This window comes from Dermacentor andersoni, chromosome 3, assembly GCF_023375885.2.
Source record: "Dermacentor andersoni chromosome 3, qqDerAnde1_hic_scaffold, whole genome shotgun sequence".
Classification (NCBI taxonomy): domain Eukaryota; kingdom Metazoa; phylum Arthropoda; class Arachnida; order Ixodida; family Ixodidae; genus Dermacentor; species Dermacentor andersoni.
Window position 1 is genome coordinate 130,831,597 of NC_092816.1, and position 20,656 is coordinate 130,852,252.

General features: G+C 46.6%; 1 protein-coding gene and 1 non-coding gene across 2 annotated transcripts in view; both read left to right on the top strand.

Moving 5' to 3' along the window:
• LOC126525223 (nose resistant to fluoxetine protein 6-like) overlaps positions 1-20,656 on the top strand; it is a 100,162-nt gene that overhangs the window by 24,629 nt on the left and 54,877 nt on the right. Inside the window, exon 2 of the mRNA XM_050173256.3 lies at positions 1,537-1,772. Within this exon, the coding sequence (XP_050029213.3) occupies positions 1,537-1,772 (236 nt within the window). The remainder of the gene's footprint in view (positions 1-1,536; positions 1,773-20,656) is intronic.
• TRNAS-CGA (transfer RNA serine (anticodon CGA)) lies at positions 10,256-10,328 on the top strand. Its single transcript has one exon. It is a non-coding gene; the product is annotated as a tRNA-Ser (tRNA).

Genomic DNA, 20,656 nt, shown 5'->3' on the forward strand with positions numbered 1-20,656 from the left:
CTGTTGATAACCAATCTACTGAAAAATGCATATCCAAGCGATGAGGCGTGTAAGCTGTTGCACAGAACGAAGCGATCTTGCATCAAATTCGGGAGCTGAGTTTTTGCACACGCAGATTTGTTGACGCACGCGAAAAATCCACGGAACCTTAGCCATGAATAGCTTCGCTGCAATAGAAGTAAGCAAGTCTTTCGTTATAATGTTATATAATTCTTGCCGTCTCGATTCCCGGCGTATAATTGCGCATCTGCGCCGGCGCGTGCCATGTATAGTGCCTCGTATTTAATTTGCATTTACAGACGTTTCTAAAACCTTCAGGGCTGTCTTGGGGAACGCTTCAAACATGTGGAACATGAAACGGGACTCCAGCAGCGGGTCATTCTTGAACCGCGGCAACGGCCCACTAAAACGTTTATGCCCTTCGTGTGGAATACAGAAGTCAATGAGGCACCGGTAATGTCTTTTTGTGTTAGTGCATTTCGCACTTGTGTACGCGTTAGTATGTGTATTCATTTTAATGCGATGGCGTTACAGGCGGACTTGGCCAACTTCGGAGGTAGCATCGCCTGGACTAAAAACAGACCGATCCCGGGGGCAGTGCAGTCTTACATAGCACCTCCGAGCGCTAGCTGTCCCAATGGAAGAGTGTGAAAAACCGGCACCTGACACCCGCACCAGACGTTTCAAAGAGCAATATTGGCACGATGAAAGCACGCGAGCGATCGTGGCCTAACAATAAACAAATAAATAAAAAATGCGACCGTGGCCCAATGGGGGTTACAGCATGAGGCTGCTGTGCTGGAAGAAGGAGGTTCGATCTCGCCATCGTTCACGCATTTTTATTTCACAGCATTACAGGTCTGCTTCACCTACATTGGAGGTATCTAAAAGACAACTTGAAAACCTCGATCACCAGCCTCGAGCTGGTCTTTCTCTTGTTTGTCCTTCTTTCTGTTTCTCTGTGTATACCCACGCCTCTCCTCGGCGTGCTAATGTTTTACCAACCAGCCTAACAAAATCTGCTGATAAGGCGAAAGCCGCCTGCCGATACCTGCATCAGCGCCATCAACGTTGCTTTTTTTCTTCTGTCTCTATGCCTCTTGTATTGTTGAAAGTTATTATCCTTGGACCGTCTGTGAAAAGCTTGTGAACGCTATGTATTGTGCGCGATGATCATCTTTATTTATTTTTTTGTCTTTCTTTACTTCTTTTATTGCAGAAGACTGCGCCGCCTTTTGCAGAGGAACGCTAAACAACTGAAATGCTTAATTTCGCCAATCAACCTTCATCTTTAAACCAAATAAACAGTTTACCGCTACGGAGAAGCAGGCGACATGTAGTCTTTTCTGCCAATATTTCTGATCCATAATAAATAGCAAAATTCACCGTTTCTTTTTAGTTCATACCAGCCTAATAACTCGTTTATTGTTTTCTTGTTTTTGTTTTTCGGACTATCATAATACTTGATACCATTCCCACCAATCCCAAATGTTAACCGAACGATCAGTTGATTGGATGATTTCCGCGCGTACGCAGTTCTGGATGCCACGGGCAAGTTCCCCAGCGGAGTTCTCACGTCGTCGTCCCCGTCCTCCGACCTGGGCTCGTACGGCGAGTGCCTGCACATCGGCCACAGCGACGCCAAGGGTCTGCCACGCAGCGACCGGCCGCCCCCCGCCATGGAAGGCCGATACTGCAGCCTGCAGTGGGCTGTGAACTCGACTTCCTTGGCCACGAAAATCGCGGACGGCGATGGCAGCCGGACGGGCACCGTGAGTGGCAATTTCGTGAAGGCCTGCGCGCCCATCAAACGTACGGAATATCGAAGGCTCGCGAATATTACTTTGTTTCCATCATAAACTGATTACTTCTGTTTTGAACTGAAGTATGCTATTGGAAGATGTTTCTTCGGCTCAAATATTTGGTTGTTGCCGAATATGCACAGTTACTATGCTTACTGTGCATATGTTTTAAAGAAGTCGTGCAGGCATCTTTTATAGCATCCCGGCCACGGCGGCCGCATTTCGATGGGAGCGAAATGCGAAAACGCCCGTGTACTTAGATTTAGGTGCACGTTAAATAACCCCATGTGGTCGAAATTTCTGGAGTCCTCCACTACGGGGTGCCTCATAATCAGAAAGTGGTTTTGGCACGTAAAGCCCCATAATTTAATTTAATGTTTCATAGTTTAGTCACAACTTCAGTCGGCCGTTGTTGAGCCTAGCCCGTCAGAAGTGTTTCGCCGCTTCATCGGTCTTTCTTCGAAGTGCACATTTATCAGTTGCTGGCGGCATTCCTGTTTTACCGACATATCCCTTGCTGGCTTCACGTGTACATTTGGACAATAACACTCAATGAACTTAACAGAGATGCATAACTTAGGGACTTCCTTCGTTCTTATCAAGATTTGTTGACGCCTTTTTTCTCCTCGTAGTGGAGTTTACGGTAATTTTGTCACTTACGCGATGCATGATTCGGTGGACGATTTTCTTTTCCTGGTGATTACGAACCGCCGCTTTTTGTATTACGTCCGTGCGAGACCGACCTGGCGTCCAGGAATCCATGTGGGGTGACATATTCATTTTTTTCCTCTTATATTTTGTTAGTGCCATGAACCCACCAATAGTAGTCACTACATATTCTCTTGTATTAGTCCCGCATTACGGACTTCTGTGAACTTCCAAAGATGATTGTGAGCAATAAAGTGCATATTTTTGTTGCTAGCGAATGTACATTTTTGTTGTTCCAAATAAACACACGCGAATGGTTCCTTTTTTTTTTCTTGAGCACTAAAAATTCCCCAAAAGTTCAGCCCATCAAAATGCCAATCTGGGATATAAACAAAATATTCTGCATAGAGGGTAGCAAAGGGTGCTTTTTGTGTAAAGGAAGCTTCCTAGAGAAAGCAGTGAAAGCGACACAGAATAGGTAGTTTTATGTTTTATGTGCTTGTGGTTCTAAGCGCTTAGACTATCTTACACCGTCTTTTTAGTGATCGTGTGCTTATACCATCACGATCACGAAGCATCCGATACAAGATTTCTCACTTGACAACATCGATCGGTTCGGAGCTTGTTGCCCTCCGAGGTGCCGTTGATTATATTAACAACCAACCGGCTAATCGGTGGGCGATATTCTGCGATTTGAAGGCGGCCTTACAATGTCTTCTGTCATCTCTTCGTCGCGGGTCTTGTAACAAATCGTGTCGGAGATACGAGAAATGCACCATCATATGATCGCGAAAGGACACGACGTCGTGTTTCAGTGGCTGCCTGGCCATTGCGGTATCTCCGGCAACAACCTCGCTGACGAAGCTGCTAGGAAAGCACACGAATGAGCAACCCTTGTTTCTGTACCTTTATCGCGGGCTGACGCAGCCCAACATATAAGCAAGGTAAACGCACCGTATGACATTGGAGAAGTGGCAGACACCTGAATTCACTCAACATCGATTGCATTCCCTCGATCCATCTATGCAGCTGCGGCTGTTACCAGGGCTTCCGCGTAAAGAGGAAACAATGCTGTGCCGCTTACGCTTGGGCGTCGCATTCACCCATGCATATGCTTTTTTTATTGGAATGGCTGACAGCGCCGAGTGCAATGCTTGCGGTGTCGAGGAAACTATAGAACATCTACTGTGCTTCTGCCCATCTTTTGAAAATGAAAGACACGACCTCTGCACAGCTCTCAATCAGTTAGATAGAAAGCCGTTCACCTTGAACAAGATCTTGGGACCATGGCCTCGCATATCGCAGGTACAAAAGGCCACAAAAGCGCTGCTGCGATATTTGAAAGCTACTGGATGGAGTCAGCACGTGTGATCCGGACTGAGTGACCGAATGATATCCCCAGTGGACTTGCTCTTCTTTTAATCTTTCCGTCCCCTTTTCCCATTCCGCAGTGCAGGGTAGCCCACCGGGCTCAGTCCTGCTTAACCTCTCTACCTTTCATTTATCATTTGCTCTCTCTCTCTCTTTCTCTCTACACTATCTTTGTAGAAAATGTACTTTTTGATGTCACATTCGCAGCATCAGATAATCGTAATCTTGTATTTCTAGTGGACAGCGTGTATCCTACTTTATTTGCAACTTCTGAAAAAAAAAGAAGTTGGAAACAAGCGTTTCTTTTTCTCGGGCCATTCCGAATTTCTGGAAATTTTGCATCTTTAGGTGGAGTGGGATGATCTCGGTGATCAGTCCGGCAGTGTAACTGAAAGCGCTGACTATGACGGACTTGCGGTTATTGCGCTTGCTCGTACAATTTCGTGATAAAGTTGCTTCGCAGAATAACGCACAAATGATAAACGTGTTTACGCCCTCGAGCGACCGTTCGAGGAAGGTCCCGAGCCGAAACCTCTCCGACGCGGTTGACGGCTTTCGTCCGTGGCCACTTTCAAAACAGGCGCTTTGTGGCATGCCGTTTCGAGACCTTCCAGCGACGACCCTAGGCAGCGACGTCAGACGAACACCGAGCAATAAATTTCCTCGTAGAAGCATGGCCAGAATTCTTCCTTTGTCTCATGCATTCTCCACGGCTCGTCGAACGTGCCGAAGCGTAAACAACGAAGAAAAATAAAGTGGAACAGAGTGGAAAGCATAGGATTCGTGTTTTTGTAGGAAGTGATGAGACGCGCCACACGCTTATTGGTTCTTGCCGGCGTGGCCCATACGCGCACATGGCAGCCGAACTCATAATAATTGGAGTCTGCCAGAAACAATCGGCTTTCTCAAATATATATGTATAGATAATTCAATGAGAAGTTCTGTAGGTCCGGTGCATAGGTAGTTTTAGAAACGAAGGTGCGCACTTACGAAAATTAAAGATGCAATTTTCGTAAGTGTGCACCTTCGTTTCTAAGACTATATATATATATATACATATATATATATATATATATATATATATATATATATGTGTGTGTGTGTGTGTGTGTGTGTGTGTGTGTGTGTGTGTGTGTGTGTGTGTGTGTGTGTGTGTGTGTGTGCTTGATTTTAGTTTGCACCGCTATTAGCCTATGTGGCGTGAATCCGAAGACAGTGCTCTGGAATAACAGGCTGGGCGATAATGCAGCCCAAGTTCATGGTGCAATGCGACATTTCATGTTCCATATTATTTAAAAAGCAAAGGTGTTAGAAACAGCGGTTTATAGCAACATTATTAGAACTCTGTAATGCTCACTAAATGGTTCAGAATAAGTCGGGAGTGCTAGTTTACTCATCTCGAATATGCATTTCATTGAGGAGAAAAAAAGAAGTGAGACCGAGAAAGGAGGCTAAGGAAAGTGCGAACGGAAAGCTTTCGCACCTGAATTGCGCACCACGTTGTCAACAAAGAATGTTGTATATTCTTGATTTCCCCATAGTGAAAATGAGGCTGTATCACAAATAAACATAGAACACATTTGCAGTTTTCACTTCAAGTTTAAAATTCAGGTTACTACGCAGTGAATGCAAAGGAACAACAACCCTGATCTGGCACTCTGTCGATCCGAAGTGCAAGTTACGCGGGTGTCAAGTGCAACGCATGTGTAGACAATGAACTCGGTATTCCTGCGAATTCCGCTAAAAAAAATTTCAGGATCACCTGTGGCAGACAGCAAAATTGCAGTTTTCGAGCTGGATTACTCAGTCAAGCGAACATTATTTGTTCGAGATATCGGAATGCAAAATTTTGGAATTAATAATATTCATTAATTATATCCTGAAATATTAACTGCCCGGCACGTATTGAACTTTTGCAAATCGTCATTTCGCACGGTGGGTCAATTAGGAACGAATTCTTAGTATTACACCAGTTCCGAGATATAATTTCCTGAACTTCGCGAACAAGAGCATTCGCGGCCGAGATACTTGACATTTCTGTGCCTGCAAAGGTGTTTTGTTAAAAAAGTAAGTTGAACAACAGTCCGTTTTTTCCGCAAGTTTGACGGCACATATCTCGAAAATGGTGCGATTCACGGATACCTTTCGAATTCGATATGACTTCCAGTTTCACCAGATATCATCTGTAAATCTTAACATATACCGCAAAGTAATGCGGTAAAAAAGCCTAAATAGTTAAGTTGAGTAAATAATCAAGTATGCATTTCGATTTCCTGTGCAAAGAATACCCGCCTGTTTTTAGTAGCCCAGCTCAAACACAAAAGTTGAACTATATGCCACAGGTAATTATTTAAAAATTTGCCGCCTTTCGCATAGGCACCCATTATAAATAAGTAGCGAGAGAAAGGCCATTAGACAACTTGTGTGGTGGTGACAATAATTTAGACCAAATAGGAGGTGAACAGGATTACGTGTATGTTGTTCAAACACTTAAAAGTAGTTCTTGAAGTACACGACTCACAACATAAGTATTGTGGGTTCGTGTTGCGAAATGCGAAGGTTGTGGGTTCGGTTCCCACCTGCGGCAAGTTGTTTTTTCATCCACTTTAATTTCCATTAATTTATCGTTTCTTCATTTCATTTATTAAGCACAACTCCTGCGAGACCCGCCGTGGTTGCTCAGTGGTTATGGTGTTAGACTGCTGAGCACGAGGTCGCGGGATCGGACCCCGACCACGGCGGCCGCATTTCGATGGGGGCGAAATGCGAAAACACCCGTGTACTTAGAATTAGGGGCACGTTAAAGAACCCCAGGTGGTCGAAATTTTCGGAGTCCTCCACTACGGCGTGCATAATCAGAAAGTGGTTTGGTCACGTAAAACCCCATAAATTAATTTTTAATTTAACTCCTACGGGGACGGTAGAGCATCCGTCTCCAGTGCAAGAGGACCGTGATTCAAATCCCGGTGCGGCGCAATTCTCCACCGGAAAATACAAAAAAAAAACCGTGTGTTGAGAAAATTGCACAAACAGGCCTGGAGTGCGGCCTGATCCCGGTGATCAGAACCGGTAACGCACTCTCTCACCAGAGCAGGATTGGCCACCCTGGTGCAGTACTTGGCCACAACCTCCTATATGAATACAACAATCGAACCCCGGCCCTCAGTCCCCAGCAGCCGCGAAGCAACTGACCACGGCGGCGGTCAGATCTGTGACGCTGCAGAGGGTGCTAAGAATACCTGGCTCCGGACAGGCCGCCATTGGAATCTGAACCTGGCAACGTTTAACGTTAGAACGCTATCTAGTGAGGCGAGTCTAGCAGGGTTATTGGAGGAATTAGAGGGTAGTAAATGGGATATAATAGGGCTCAGTGAGGTTAGGAGGACAAAAGAAGCATATACAGTGCTAAAAAGCGGGCATGTACTGTGTTACCGGGGCTTAGCGGAGAGACGAGAACTAGGAGTCGGATTCCTGATTAATAAGGAAATAGCTGGTAACATACAGGAATTCTATAGCATTAATGAGAGGGTGGCAAGTCTTGTTGTGAAACTTAATAAGAGGTACAAATTGAAGGTGGTACAAGTCTATGCCCCTACATGCAGTCATGATGACCAGGAAGTCGAAAGCTTTTATGAAGACGTAGAATCGGCGATGGGTAAAGTCAAAACAAATTACACTATACTGATGGGCGACTTCAATGCCAGGGTAGGCAAGAAGCAGGCCGGAGACAAGTCAGTGGGGGAATATGGCATAGGCTCTAGGAATAGCAGAGGAGAATTATTAGTAGAGTTTGCAGAACAGAATAATATGCGGATAATGAATACCTTCTTCCGCAAGCGGGTTAGTCGAAAGTGGACGTGGAGGAGCCCGAATGGTGAGACTAGAAATGAAATCGACTTCATACTCTGCGCGAACCCTGGCATCATTCAAGATGTAGACGTGCTCGGCAAGGTACGCTGCAGTGACCACAGGATGGTACGAACTCGAATTAGCCTAGACTTGAGGAGGGAACGAAAGAAACTGGTACACCAGAAGCCAATCAATGAGTTAGCGGTAAGAGGGAAACTAGAGGAATTCCGGATCAAACTACAGAACAGGTATTCGGCTTTAACTCAGGAAGAGGACCTTAGTGTTGAAGCAATGAACGACAATCTCATGGGCATCATTAAGGAGTGCGCAATAGAAGTCGGTGGTAACGCCGTTAGACAGGAAACCAGTAAGCTATCGCAGGAGACGAAAGATCTGATCAAGAAACGCCAATGTATGAAAGCCTCTAATCCTACAGCTAGAATAGAACTGGCAGAACTTTCTAAGTTAATCAACAAGCGTAAGACAGCGGACATCAGGAACTATAATATGGATAGAATTGAACAGGCTCTCAGGAACGGAGGAAGCCTAAAAACAGTGAAGAAGAAACTAGGAATAGGCAAGAATCAGATGTGTGCGTTAAGAGACAAAGCCGGCAATATCGTTACTAATATGGATGAGATAGTTCAAGTGGCTGAGGAGTTCTATAGAGATTTATACAGTACCAGTGGCACCCACGACGATAGTGGAAGAGAAAATAGCCTAGAGGAATTCGAAATCCCACAGGTAACGCCAGAAGAAGTAAAGAAAGCCTTAGGAGCTATGCAAAGGGGGAAGGCAGCTGGGGAGGATCAGGTAACAGCAGATTTGTTGAAGGATGGTGGTCAGATTGTTCTAGAGAAACTGGCCACCCTGTATACGCAATGCCTCATAACCTCGAGCGTACCGGAATCTTGGAAGAACGCTAACATAATCCTAATCCATAAGAAAGGGGACGCCAAAGACTTGAAAAATTATAGACCGATCAGCTTACTGTCCGTTGCCTACAAAGTATTTACTAAGGTAATCGCAAATAGAATCAGGAACACCTTAGACTTCTGTCAACCAAAGGACCAGGCAGGATTCCGTAAAGGCTACTCAACAATAGACCATATTCACACTATCAATCAAGTGATAGAGAAATGTGCAGAATATAACCAACCCTTATATATAGCTTTCATTGATTACGAGAAAGCGTTTGATTCAGTCGAAACCTCAGCAGTCATGGAGGCACAACGGAATCAGGGTGTAGATGAGCCATCTGTAAAAATACTGGAAGATATCTATAGCGGCTCCACAGCCACCGTAGTCCTCCACAAAGAAAGCAACAAAATCCCTATAAAGAAAGGCGTCAGACAGGGAGATACGATATCTCCAATGCTATTCACAGCATGTTTACAGGAGGTATTCAGAGGCCTGGAGTGGGAAGAATTGGGGATAAAAGTTGATGGAGAATACCTTAGCAACTTGCGATTCGCTGATGATATTGCCTTGCATAGTAACTCAGGAGACCAATTGCAATGCATGCTCACTGACCTGGAGAAGCAAAGCAGAAGGGTGGGTCTGAAAATTAATCTGCAGAAAACTAAAGTATTGTTTAACAGTCTCGGAAGAGAACAGCAGTTTACGATAGGTAGCGAAGCACTGGAAGTGGTAAGGGAATACATCTACTTAGGGCAGGTAGTGACCACGGATCCGGATCATGAGACTGAAATAACCAGAAGAATAAGAATGGGTTGGGGTGCGTTTGGCAGGCATTCTCAAATCATGAACAGCAGGTTGCCACTATCCCTCAAAAGGAAAGTGTACAACAGCTGTGTGTTACCAGTACTCACATATGGGGCAGAAACCTGGAGGCTTACGAAAAGGGTTCTGCTGAAATTGAGGACGACGCAACGAGCTATGGAAAGAAGAATGATGGGTGTAACGTTAAGGGATAAGAAAAGAGCAGATTGGGTGAGGCAACAAACGCGGGTAAACGACATCTTAGTTGAAATCAAGAAAAAGAAATGGGCATGGGCCGGACATGTAATGAGGAGGGAAGATAACCGATGGTCACTAAGAGTTACGGACTGGATTCCAAGGGAAGGGAAGCGTAGCAGGGGGCGGCAGAAAGTTAGGTGGGTGGATGACATTAAGACGTTTGCAGGGAAAACATGGCCACAGTTAGTACATGACCGGGGTAGTTGGAGAAGTATGGGAGAGGCCTTTGCCCTGCAGTGGGCGTAACTAGGCTGATGATGATGATGATGATGAATTTCCCCTATGTTGTCCTTGGTGTTGGTGTTTGTTGGCTTCTTATGATATGACTAATAAAAATCGGGCCCCTCGGTTAACTCCCTATCTTCTCGTTATTACATAACGAGGGTCTCGAATCCAGCAACATTGATGCCTTCAGGTAGCATATAGCATATGTGGGTTTATTGACCAGTTGCCTTCACCCTAAAAAGATCACGTTCTCGTGACGCCTGCGGCAAAAGAAGACGTTCCACGTCTGCCGCCAAGGTCTGTGAGTGGTGGCACTGGCTAACACTCCCAGGGTTCTACTAGGACACTTAAATACCCAAGAAAGTAGATGGGAAAACGGCGCCGCGGTAGCTCAATTGGTAGAGCATCGCACGCGAAATGCGAAGGTTGTGGGTTCGGTTCCCACCTGCGGCAAGTTGTTTTTTCATCCACTTTAATTTCCATTAATTTATCGTTTCTTCATTTCATTTATTAAGCACAAGTAATTTCCCCTATGTTGTCCTTGGTGTTAGTGTTTGTTGGCTTCTTATGATATAACATAAGTATTCAGCCACACAGTTCCATGTGCAAAGTTCAGTTTGGAAACATCATTAGATTGTGGGGTTTTAGACCTTCGCATTATTTCATGCAATAAATCTGCACTTGCAGGCAACAACGATGGGTCTATCAGATCCATGCGAGTGACGCGAAAGCAGTTTACTGCGGTGCATACTATCCAGTGCAGCAGTGAAGTATCCACCCGTCCGTCAGTTAGTTCCTTCTTTCATTCGCTTCTATTACCCAGTGTTTTTGCGCCGCATTCTCCCCCTGAATAGGCTCAAACACAGCAGCTAAAAAACAAGCGAATTATGCAACAATACATGTAACGATAATCACTATAAAAATACGTTGCTTATAAGTGCTCCACCTGAAGTAATTAAGTACATGTACACCGCACATATCATTCACTCGATTCATCCGTCCACGCTCCTCCATCGCAGCAGAAGCAGCGTTTTCCCAGGCGAGCAGTCTTCTTTTTTTTTTTTTTTCGATGGAGAACGTATTTCCAGTATAAATAAATCGGATTCTGGGGATTTAGCTGATTCTGGGTTTGTTGGAAATAAACTGAACTGAACTGAACTGAACTGAACCAAGATATGATCACGAGGCAAGCCGTATAGTGAAGGCCTCCGGGTTAACTTTGATCAGCGAGGGTTATTTAACGCGCAACCAATGCACGGTACAGGGGCATTTCTACATATCGCTCCGTGTCGAAATGCCGCCGCCGGGGCCGGGATTTGATCCCGCGCCCCTCGGGGCTTGGCAACGCAACGACAAAGAACGCACTACACGCCACCGCGCCACCACGGCGGGTGATTTCCGGCCTTGTGCCGCTCGTGGTGAAGCGTTTAAGGTGAATCAGGGAGCTGGTCCTTCTTTCATAATCGTGACCGCCCTGAAGCGGAGACGGTGTTTTCCACCGAGAACGCCATTCTCAGCTCTGCTCGCTCGCTGACAAACGGTATCAAGCTCATATGACCCGGCCTCCGAGATTACGCAGCTGGATCTCAGAGGCCATTCTCACGCGCTAGTTCGTCGGAGCAGCAGCAACGCGCTGCAGGAATTTGACGTCGGTATATCCGTTTCATTTCTCTGCTTCCTGTCATTAGTCCAGACAGATGTGCTGACAACCGTTCGTGCACCTGCTTCGAAGCAGAAGATACGCCCGAAAAAAAAAAGTATTAATGCGACGTCTTTTATCGTTGTAGGAAAATTTGAGCATCTTAACTCCGTTTTGAAGCTAATATCCTGCAAGATAAACGGAGAAGTCAATTTCATGTGTCGCCTTAAACGACTCAACACAATATAGCGGTGTGTTTTTAAGGAGCTGCTGTATTGTTTAACTTATAAAGATGTCTGTTGAGATTGAAATATTCAACCTGCGCACTTGAAAATTTCCCACAACGAGCCGAGGAGGCTGTATTACGCCCAAGCGTGAGTACTATCGAATTGCGTCCGTCGATTAGCAGTCAGTAAGGTTAGTTCTCCGCTTCCTCGATATGATCTGGGACCGTGAATGCCGGAGTAAGGGTGGCACGAAGCGCTTGAAGCGGAGTCCAAGGTTACGAGAGACGCGCAGATTGAGAGCGTAAAGGAAGCTTTTACACACGTTTTTCCGCGTCACAGGCGAAAATACGGAGCGCCGTGGCCCGTCGAGATCAACTTTTGTTTTGCAACCTGCCGTCGCTCGCAACAGGTTGTGTCGCGTTTAAGGGTTGGGAAACTCCCCCGAATGCGCTGAAGGTGCTGCGCGACCTACCCCCCCCCCCCCCCCCTCCTCGGCTTTCTGAGAAACCGGCACAACGCCGAGAAAGGGAGAACAAACTCATCCGGAGGGAAATATTTATGCATCGGTCGTGATAAAAGAGCAATGTGCTTCTCGATTTGAAAGAAAATGGGAACGGGTTCGGGGGAGAGGGGGTTGGAAAGAAACTAGGCTTTGAGGCCGCGTTCGGTTTGTAAATCACTAAAGATGGCGGAGATACAGTCTTTCTGTAGCTGGCATGTCTCTCGGTGCTTTTCGGGCCTCGACTGCAACGAGACACTGATTGCCAGGCACAGATATCGGAATCCACGCACGTGCCCCCGCATGCAGAGCGCGCCAGCGTGCAGCCATTGCCGCGGAATACGGTGAGGTCGCCTTTGCAGAGAGCGTCGCTTTCTTGGGGCCGTTTACGTTTGAGCCGTGTACGTGCGTGCTCGTTGGTGCGTGCGTGCGTGCCCACACGTGCGCGTTGTTTAGCGTGTTCGCGCGCGTGCGAGCGCCCGTGTTGCAGTGTGTCGCAATTTCGGCGCAAAGCGCACTTGAAACACTGCTACTGACACGGAAACACCAAAACAGTGAGGTTTCGCTGCGGCCGTCATCGCGTAGACAGAAGAGAAATTTTCAAGGATAAATGGACGCAACCATACGTAGCAGAAGGCACACACGTGTCACCGATGAGCCGCGTATACCGGGGTCCCCGTTGACCTTGGCCAGTTACGACAGCTTAGCAAAGGAAAGTAAGCACGTGTGTACTACTATAGGCAGGCACCTACAGCCGCGGGATTTTCTCTGAACTTTTGAAGTACAACACGGGAATGACGAGACGTCAGCGTTGTCTGTACAAAGTATATGACTACGGTACCTTTCGAAGAAATCAAGCATGAAATCACTCAAGCACTCAACTCATGTATTTTGACACCGGCACACGCTCACAGCAAACAGCCGTCTCATCCTGGTGATGTTACGGTAGTGCACGGCTTCGGCAGTTACCACTAATGCAGATAGGCGAGGAATCGTTGTCCAGGACTGAAGGTAGAGCGCACGATAGTCTAAGGAGCAAACAAAAAACAAGAATGAAAATTGCCAAATAATGACGGCAGATTAAGCGCAAGTGTTGGAATGTACTTTAAGGAAAGCTTTTTTGAATCATTTAAACTAAATACTATGCAGACACGCGTGATTTTTCTCACTGTACTTTGTTCCTGCCTTGTGGAATTCTTTACACTTTATGTTTAAATTCATACGCAAGTTCCCATGCATTGTATGCGACGTTGACGTAGTGATTACGTTCTGGCAGATCCGACGTTTTGCGAGTGCAGGAAGAAACAATATGAACAGCGGTATACGTACAAAGAGGAATAAAACATGCCTATGCATGTTAAACAGCCCAACGACTCTGAAAAACGCGTCACCAATCAATCATAGCCCCCAAGTGACCGCTAAGAGCTGCCGCGGAGTCTACACGGCGGACATCGACGCCAAATCGAGATAAAGTGGTGAGGAAGCTGGGGGCATGCAGACGGCACCTCAATGGCGAGACTGTTGGGAGGCTAGTTGGTAAGACAATTTCGTGAACTGAAACTTCGCTAGGGACGAGACACCGAGGTAGAAGACGACAGGACGAACGCAGTTCACGGGTTTATTGAAATCACACAAGCTGCCTCTTCGAACTATGCGCATGCCGCGTGACCACGCAACACTTCCTCACCAAGCCCCTATCTACACCAAAAAATCAAGATCTTTCTTGAAAAGATACCCTGACGATTGGCTGACGCATCTAGAAGACAGGCGTGCGTTCGTCCTGTCTTCTTCGACGTCGGTGACTTCGTCCCTAGCGCAGTTTAAGTTCACGAAATTACCCCTCGGCGACTGCAATCCGATAACATCAGGATTGCACAGCCTACAGGATCGCCTCGCGTTACAGACCTCATTCAAACTTTATATTAAGTATACTGGGGTGGATATCGGCCCACGAAGTGACGACTTTTCATCATAGTCTCCGGGATTGTCCAGTTTTTATTAGATCAGCTCTGCGGTCGTCTCCGTCTATTCTCACACTTTTCGTAACTGACCCAGATTTGATTGCACCATCCGCGGAATCGGCCGTTTTATGATTACAATGTCCCCCCGAATGGCCCAGAGAATGTTTCAGTTTGAAAGAGAAGAAAGATGCGCAATCGCAAGTTAGGCTACGTAAATAAAATTTTAATGGTAAAGTAGATTCATAGCGCTTGACGTACCACAGCGACGCTTGTCCAATAAGAAGTATAGGGGGGGGGAAGAGGCAGACTAATTTTGACAGCCTGAGGTTGTCTAATGTGAATCTAAATCTAGGGCCCTATAACGTAAAGCTATTCCATCCTGATTTTATTCTAATCATCATCATCATCATCATCATCATCATCATCATCAGCCTGGTTACGCCCACTGCAGGGCAAAGGCCTCTCCCATACTTCTCCAACTGCCCCGGTCATGTACTAATTGTGGCCATGTTGACCCTCCAAACTTCCTAATCTCATCTGCCCACCTAACTTTCTGTCGCCCCCTGCTACGCTTCCCTTCCCTCGGAATCCAGTCCGTAACCTTTAATGACCATCGGTTATCTTCCCTCCTCATTACATGTCCTGCCCATGCCCATTTCTTTTTCTTGATTTCAACTAAGATGTCATTAACGCGCGTTTGTTCCCTCACCCAATCTGCTCTTTTCTTATCCCTTAATGTTACACCTATCATTCTTCTTTCCATAGCTCGTTGCGTCGTCCTCAATTTCAGCAGAACCCTTTTCGTAAGCCTCCAGGTTTCTGCCCCGTACGTGAGTACTGGTAAGACACAGCTGTTATAAACTTTTCTCTTCAGGGATAATGGCAACCTGCTGTTCATGATCTCAGAATGCCTGCCAAACGCACCCCAGCCCATTCTTATTCTTCTGATTATTTCACTCTCATGATCCGGATCAGCAGTCACTACCTGTCCTAAGTAGATGTATTCCCTTACCACTTCCAGTGCCTCGCTACCTATCGTAAACTGCTGTTCCCTTCCGAGACTGTTAAAAATTACTTTAGTTTTTTGCAGATTAATTTTTAGTCCCACCCTTCTGCTCTGCCTCTCCAGGTCAGTGAGCACTATTCTAATCTGCTTGCTGCAAATTTACGTAACCGCCGACGCAAGCAACGGGTGGTGACAGGAAGCGTAGTTTGAAACGACCAATCAAGCGCGGTCCTCGTTTATAGGAGGTCACTTTTGTTCACAACGAATAGTATGGCTTGCCTTAACAGATTTTTCTTATCTAATTGGCTGGGAAAAGGCGGGGAGCAAGCAGTAGTGGAGAGGGTTTCGATGGGGCTGAGCTATAGACTGTTCTATCGGTGAGGAATAACGTGTCCTCGAACCAGCGCCCCGCGCCGCTCTCCTCCTTTCACTGCTATGTGCTAATTCCGTTTTCTACCAGCGGCAGCTTGCAATGGTGTAGTTTACTTGTGAATTAGTTCGATTCTAACGTGTTCCGTGTGGGATTTCTGCGATGTCAGATGACTAATGGTCGCCGGGCTACCACTCTGCTGTATACGGCCTGCAAAAAAAAACTTTCGGAAGCAAGCGTGAAGTGCATCGTCAGCAGCGGCGACTTCGTAGACCCCGCCGCTGCGATAGCAGAGAAGCGTCCGTTTTGCATTGCCGCCGGCATTAACGGAAAGGGCTTGATGCCATCGTGTGCGTGTTTGGAACGTCTTGTTCTCAGTGAGCGCTCGGCGACGAACTCGGAACTCGGCGCCACGATCAATCTGTGATGTGAAAGAAAGATTCGAATTGGAGTCGTCGCGAATGGACGAAATTAACTATTTCTTCGTGCACGCGCAGTAAAATTTCATTCAAACGCGTTTCGAGATTATCATGCTTGGAAACCAACGCTTTGGCGGAAGTTGACCGAGGACGTATTATGTAAATAGTACGTGCTGACTAAGAAGAGAAGGTATGTTCTTCTCCATTCTGTAACCAAAGCCATGTCTACCGTCTGCCGGCCACAGATCACATGGGCTCTCCCGTGCTTCCGTGCTTCTGTCGACGCGACTCACCGTGCAGCGGTTTCACTGCAGAAAATAAAGGTGCTGATGCAAACAGTAGTTGTTCCTTTTTCAGCTCTCTCGATTAGGCGAGGTGCCCTTACACGCACAGGCACCATTCTAGACCTAAGAGCGCATAATCTTTGAACGCTTTGCGTGCGTTGATCGTGGCATATTCCCGGCCACTATCATAAGCTCATTTCATCCATGTTAACAGCCCCTTCGATGGAGTTATATTACAGTTATTTATGTGATAAAGCTTGATGCTCGGGTGCCAGGCAAACAAGGTTTAGAAAATAGTACCGCCATAAATTTTAGGCGCACGAAAACTAGAAAAACGTGCTTCCTCGGAGTTTCGCAGTTACCCGGATTGGGTAACGGACACCCTAAGGGTGCGAGTTATAGACACATTTACACCCTTTTCACTTTTTAGGGTGTAAATTATTTTACAGTGTACGCTGGTGCGGCACACCGCATTGTTGTCGCCTGAGTGATACCTTAATAGAGTGCAAGGCGCTAGACATACAATAGCAACACGTTACATGTGTATGCTACGCACCGACAATGTTCAAACTTGTCTCCTATTTCGATCGTGATCAAAGCTGCGAGAGTGCCTCTAGGCCCGCAGCCGTTCGATATTGCGGCTATATCGAAGCTGAAAGCTTAGTGACGACACGCTTAGAAGTTTTCCTATCCAAACAACTAGTTGACACCTCTCTGGAAAACGCGAAATTTTGCCACTCGTCCTCAACAGCACGTTCGCCGTGCACCCTCCCGCGCGATCCCACATACCAGCATGGCGCCGGACGATAGACGGCGCTGTGATCGCAAAATGGCGGCGCCCTCAATAAAACGCTCCATGGCACAGTGAAATTCGATAACCGATTATTGGATTAGGGCGGTGGCTGGTCGAAAATCGCGGCGGAGTGCGACGGAAGGTTAAAAATGCCGCTAAAACGGATCCTCAACGAAGATGAGTTGGTCGAGCGATGCCGCAAACATGCCGGCAGACATATTTTATTCCTTTCGCAACGGTGCGAACTCCGACCATTCCAAGAAAAAGAAAGTATGAGCTTTTTGTCGTATCAATGCATATCTATTACGTAGACATCACTTCGACGCGGTGAGTTTTCGCAATTTCGTCACGTCGCATGACAGACAGGAGAACAGGGCGCAGTCAGAAATTTCTGACCGATTGCGGAGGGCTAATGGCAACAGAAGATGTAGAACTGGAACTAATAATTTTTCTTTTGTTCGGTATAATCATAAACAATCATTACATAGACATCATAACAGATGGCGACTTTTCGCGTTTCTCGTGACGTCGCATGACAGATAGGCAAAGTGGGGGTGCCCCAGAAGAATTTTTGACCAATCGTGCAGGGCTGATTGCAGAAATGGAATAGAAATATTTTGTAATAACTTTTCGTTATAGCCCCCAGGGGCCCTATAAAGTAAAACTATTCCAATATGTTTTCATTCCAATCTCCTGACGTCAAATTTGCTTAACCGTCGACGCAAGTATAGGGCGGTGACCTGCAGGGTTGTCTGAAGAGACCAATCAAACGCTCTCCTCATTTATAGGAGGTCACTTCGTTTGCTTTAAAAATGAATAACATTGCCTACCCTGAGCGGCTTCTCTTATATAATTGGCTGACAAGAGGCGAGGAGCACATTTAAGTGGAGAGGGATACGAAGGGGCCGAGCCACTGCACTGAAAATCGATAACCGGATGAAGAGGGTGGTGCCGACGTCTGCGATTGGTCCGCTTTCCCTTACTTAGCTTGCGGTGGCTGGTCGAAAATCGCGGCAGCATGCAACGGAAGCTTAAGAATGCAACTAAAACGGATCCTCAACAAAGAAGTGTTGGCAGAGCGAGGTCGTAAACGTTCCGAAAGCGCTCGAAAACGTTACCCGACCACGGAGAAAGCTTTATTATGCGCAAATTAACTTTTGCTCTCCAGCAGGTGCGAGTAGCCATCGGCGGCATCCATCTTTTACTCCTTTCGGAACAGGGCAGCCTTCGGCTATTAAGATGAAAAATCAGTTTTGTTCGGCATATTCATGCATTTTTAACAGATACACGTCACTTTGACGTAGTGCGTTCTCGCAATCTTGTGACGTCGCGTGACAGGCAGATGAAGCGGGTGCAGCCCGAAAGCTTTTGACCAATAGCCGAGCTCTAATGGGGAAAAGGCGTCGCATCACAGTGTGTACACGTCATATGAGATGGGGAGCTATCGCGGTTTTCGTGACGTCGCGTGACAGACAGGCGAAGTGGGAGTGGTCTAAAAAAAGCTTTTCATCTATCGCGGAGGGCTGATGGCAGAATTGGAATAGAAAAGTTTGGAATAGCTTTACGTTATAGCGCCTCAAGTCTCCGGTAATTCCGGAAAACATTTAGTTTGCGGCATATAATGCTCGTTTAGTCTGTACACGTCACAGTGACCTGGTGAAATTTCGCGGTTTTGTGACGCCGCGTGACAGACACAGGATCTGGGCGCAGCTCAAACAATTTTGTCGTGCAGCGGCGGGCTAGTAGCGAAAGAGGTGCAAAATGGGAAAGAGGTTATTTCTTTGTTCCGAGGAGGGGGAGTGGGGGGCTAATTATGAATTTTAGTGTGTAACACGTTATATTAGATGGGAAGCTCTTGTAGTTTTTGTGACGTCGCGTGACGGAAAGGCGAAGTAAGTGTCTCCCGAAAATGTTTGGCCAATTGCGGAAGGCCAATGGCGGAAATGAAATAGAGAAAAATCGGAATAGTTTTACGTTATAATGTATTCAAATGTTTTTTGCACTTCGCCCCCCATCGACATGTGGTGTCGACATCAAATACATCTAGTTGATTAGACCCCACAACAGCTTTCGCTGCAAAAATAAAACACCCACCCACACAAGTGCAAGTTACTTCGGACGTTTCAATAGGAAGTGGCCCTGAGGTTGACACAAGCGGTTCTGCTTCGAACGTCGCGTGGCCTCGGTAGACGCGTTCGAGCGTGTCTTCATTGAATGAGGGGCTCAGTGTTGCATATCTTATCACCATCCTAATTAAAATTCAGTGATCAAACATCGCTCATTCCCCAAATGTTACGCAGGACATATCCGATACATCGAGTGATTTGTGTCTTCAGCGACGTCTCACCTTGGTGGATATAGTAGCGTAAGCTGGCTGCGTTTTGAGCTTGCACAAGAGCTCGAGCCTCGACGGGCTACATGGCTCAAGACTGAGTGCAACCTTCGCTCTACACGGAACGAAGGCGCTCGCCTGGCCTTCGCTGAGGCCACAGCGAGCGAGATCGATTCTGTGAAAAGGAAGCTTTCGCTACGCAACCTCTGCCGCCAAACATGTCGGTAGTAGCAGTCCCTAGCGAAATGAACGGCAACTGTACACTAAGTAGCCTGTTGTTCTTGTGCCATCACAAACCCACCGAACCCTCGATATTAAAGCGCAGGAAGGTCAGGATAAAATGATGCCACAATAAAATTGGGGCTGAGCAAACTCATCGGTCGAACTTCCGCATAACATCCACTGCGAAAATCCCCAGTAGCAATAGCCCCGGCATTGCCCCCAATGTTGCCTTGAACATAATTGCAGCGGGAAAGCGACGACGGCTACTGTCGTCGTGGCAGGGAAACTGGGCATGCACTCTGAACGTAGGGAAATCAGTCTGTTGCCTTGGTTATTCGTGCTCTGCTTGTGTGCGCCACGCGTGTGCGAGAAATGTGCGTCGATGTATCGGTCTGTTTCTTTCGCACCCATCTCTGTGTTGGCCGCCTACTCTAAAAGGTTCTTTTCTGCCTCGCTCGCTTCCCCCGGTGGTACCTGAGTAAGAAAAAAATGGAATATGTCATTAAACTTCATTTCAACTGCCTCTCTATTGATCGCAATGTATAGTCAGTGAAAACGCAGCAAAATATTTATACTGACCTTTTTGAAGGAATAACGCATCAATTTTTGTCATTGTCACCTTTGTGAATGCTATGCTTTCCCTAATTTTCATATATAGTTTCGTTTTCTGATTTATTTCGTTGTTGTCTTTGCCGGCCTCATTTACGTTTTAATAATTTCTACTACTTCTTCATCTGTGAACAAAGTAGCCGTGCACACACACACACACACACACACACACACACACACACACACACACACACACACACACACACACACACACACACACACACACACACACACACACACACACACACACACACACACACACACACACACACACACACACACACACACACACACACACACACACACACACACACACACACACACACACACACACACACACACACACGCACGCACGCACGCACGCACGTACGCACACAAAACAGTATCTTGCTTGCTTGCTTGCTCCTTACGCCATGCATT